This window comes from Ziziphus jujuba, chromosome 6, assembly GCF_031755915.1.
Source record: "Ziziphus jujuba cultivar Dongzao chromosome 6, ASM3175591v1".
Taxonomy (NCBI): domain Eukaryota; kingdom Viridiplantae; phylum Streptophyta; class Magnoliopsida; order Rosales; family Rhamnaceae; genus Ziziphus; species Ziziphus jujuba.
The window spans coordinates 12026050-12029423 of record NC_083384.1 but is presented as its reverse complement, the minus strand read 5'-3'; the positions used below and the strand labels follow the sequence as shown (position 1 = coordinate 12029423).

General features: G+C 37.3%; 1 protein-coding gene across 1 annotated transcript; it reads left to right on the top strand.

The window, feature by feature from the left end:
- Window positions 1-250: 250 nt before the first annotated feature.
- Window positions 251-2669, top strand: LOC107407869 (transcription factor DIVARICATA). The gene is made up of 2 exons (XM_016015195.4): window positions 251-1532; window positions 1950-2669. The coding sequence occupies exons 1-2, from the start codon at window positions 1108-1110 to the stop codon at window positions 2449-2451; spliced, it is 927 nt and encodes a 308-aa protein (XP_015870681.1). The 5' UTR covers window positions 251-1107; the 3' UTR covers window positions 2452-2669.
- The last annotated feature ends 705 nt before the right edge of the window (window positions 2670-3374 follow it).

Sequence of the window (3374 nt, the reverse complement as noted above, 5' to 3'; positions counted from 1 at the left end):
GCTAAACCATCAACACCAATCGGTCTTCTCAGGATTGGTCACTTTCTACCAAATAACCAAAATGCCCTTGCACAATCAGTCAAGAACTAGCCAATCACAGGCTGTCCATGTCAAGTCTCAACAGTTTGGTTGGGTTGAGCATCTTTCTCTCTCCTCCTTTTATGCCACCACTGCGCCCACAAACACCATGCCCACCAATCACAACTCAACAACTTTGACCTCTCTTTTTCACTCCCTTTCCTTCTGCTTTGTACCTGTTCCATAGATCCCTGACTCTCAAGCACAGAGCCACTAGTACAAGGAGCAGCCAAAAACCACCATCTATATATTTTTTTCTTCTTCAACCTTCTTCCTACTCGCTTTTTTCGCTTTACTCTCACTCTCTCTCTCTCTCTCTCTCTCTCTAAAGAGGAGGGGAAAAAATTAAAAAAAAAAAAAAAAAGACTAAAGCTTCCATCTTTAGCAACTTAACCTCTGTGTAATCTCTTTCTCTGTTTTTCTTTTATCGTAATCTTCCTAAACTTGGTATTCTTTTCTGGGTTTTGAGAATCTTTTCGATTTCTTTAGAAGGGAAGCTCCGAATCTCAGCAGCTTGTATGAACTTTCAAGTTATCGAAGTTTCCAAACACTATTTTTCTGCTTTTTTTTTTTTTTTTTTTTTTTTTTTTTGGGCAGGGTTTCGCTTCTATTTGTTTAACTTTATTGTCTAGCTAGTTTGTTTTCGGATCTGGTATGGAATTCTAGGGTTTATCTTTCGACAACCCAAGATCTGCTTTTTCAAATTGCTTCCCGAATTTCTCCTTGTTTTTTGGAAAGTTGAAACCTTTTCTAGATTCCTCAACTTATGCGTTTGTGAAAAGGTCTCTGAGAATCTTTTTTCAAATGCTTCTTTGATTAATGCATGTTTGGTCATAGAAACCTCCACCTCTGCATTTTCCCGTCTGGGTTTTCTCTCTCTTTGAACTTTCACGGAGAGAGAGAGAGAGAGACACACACACACACACACACACACACACATACAAACAAAGACTCATTGTTTATTTATAGGTGGCATGTTTTGATATAAGCTTCAATTGCACAGTATAACCATCCCTGAAACCCCCAACCATGTATAGAGGAATTGAAGTTCTCTCTCCAGCCTCCTATCTTCAGAACTCAAATTGGTTGTTTCAGGAAAGCAAAGAAGCCAAATGGACCCATGAAGAAAACAAGCAATTTGAAAATGCCCTTGCTTTGTATGATAAGGATACCCCAGATCGATGGCTGAAAGTAGCAGCTATGATTCCAGGAAAGACGGTAGGTGATGTGATGAAGCAGTATAGAGAATTGGAAGAAGATGTTAGTGATATTGAAGCTGGTCTGATCCCAATTCCTGGGTATTCCAGCAACTCTTTCACGTTGGAGTGGGCTAATAATCAGGGTTTTGATGGGTTAAGACCATATTACAGTGTCAGTGGAAAGAGAGGCACATCAACAAGGCCTTCTGAACAGGAAAGAAAGAAAGGGGTTCCATGGACAGAAGAAGAGCACAGGTATCTTTTACCTGTCTTTTGAATATTCTGCTTTTCTCCCTAATATTTACTCTGCAATGGAAAAAAAAAAATGCAAGTGCGTGAAAGCTTTGAACCTGGCTTTAATTTATTGCTTGCTCAATGCATTTCTTTGAACATAGGTAGATTGATTGTCAAGCTTGTTGAGCTGAGATGTTGAAACGGATATGGGTATCTATATTTATATATATATAACATGAAAATGATGCAGAAATTAAGAATCAAATCTATTTCTTTTGATTAAATCTAAAAAACTTATTCAAAATCCTTTTAGACTTGAATATAAATATGCAGATGAATAGTTCTTGTATGGTTTTAAAATAACCCTTAACTGTTCACATCACTTCTTTTTTGGGCCTGCATGTTTCATAATGTGTTATTTGGTAATTGAAACTACAGGCAATTTCTGATGGGGCTTAAAAAGTATGGTAAAGGGGATTGGAGAAATATCTCTCGGAATTTCGTGACTACTAGGACTCCAACTCAGGTGGCTAGTCATGCTCAGAAATACTTTATCAGGCAGCTTACCGGAGGGAAAGATAAGAGAAGATCCAGCATCCATGACATCACAACCGTTAATGTCCCTGACACTAAATCTCCACCATGTCATACTAAGAAACCTCCATCACCAGCTCATTCTGCTATGGTTATGCAGCCACAGCAGCATCCAAAAAATATTAGTGCTATGGTTAAGCAGCAATATGATTGGAAATCACCAAATGAAGGGATGCCTATGGTTTTCAACCCCACAATTGGTAACACATTCATGGGACCATTTTGTGGTATAACTTCGTATGAACCGAAGCTTGAGGCGCAGAATTTCCTCGGTAGCAATTTTCATGGATCTCAATTGGGTTCTTACGGTACAATTCTGCAGATGCAATCCCTGCAACATCAGTGAACCTCTGTGCAAAGAGTGGAGATGTTTTAGAAATCTAGTGAAAAAAATGGTGGTTTTCATGTGAATATATTTGATGAGGACTTTGAGTTAGTCCCTAGTAATTAGACTCTTATAAAGTGATCGATCGCCTTTGTCCATATTCTTATTTAAGATTCAAATTCTGAATCATTGAACCAAATTGATGAAGTTAATCAAGTGAAAAGGTTGAGCTTTGATCACTTGTGATGTTCTCTGCAGGTTGTGTTGTATGTTTGGGATATGGGGTGAGTTTTGGTGTACTTGTTTAGGTAAGAGGATTTCTGGAAAATAAGCACCATGATAGATCTAATAGATGGTAACCATTCAAATTATTTAGGAGTTTCTTATAATATGAAGCAAACTCGAAAGCTTCCAAGCTGTGGATGAGTTACAGACGTCAATGGAAAAAAAATTAAATAAATAAATTCCTTATGTTAAACCTGGTGATGAAAATGCAGATGCATAAAAATCCACCTTTTCTGTAATAAAATCATTTATTTCTTCTCTTAAATATGAAAGGTTTGATTTCCTTTCAGACTTTATATTCTGAGCTGGACCTGGATACAGAATGGGTTTTGATAATAAATTCAAAGCGCAAAATCATGTGTGGTTTAAAGCCATTCATGGTTCATTAACTATAGTGGAAGCAGTTAATATGGCCAATAGGCAAATGGCATGGGATGCCTAGTCATGATGCAATTTCTTTAGTCCCACATGATTTTCGTCTAATTTAGTTTTTCCTTTATTCTTTAACCAATATTAAAAAATGACTTACACATTTAATGGGCAAAATTATAAATTTTGACCAGGTCTTGACAATCGAATCTTGACCAGACCTTGACAATAAAGGCCACTAGTTTGAGTATCTCATGCTTGATTCTTCTTTTTTTCCCCCTTCATGAGAG

Excerpts from the sequence above, each read along its gene's own strand:
- LOC107407869 (XM_016015195.4), top strand. The coding sequence starts at position 1,108 with ATGTATAGAGGAATTGAAGTTCTCTCTCCAGCCTCCTATCTTCAGAAC. Across the intron at positions 1,533-1,949 it reads TGGACAGAAGAAGAGCACAG|GCAATTTCTGATGGGGCTTA; the intron begins GTATCTTTTACC and ends TTGAAACTACAG.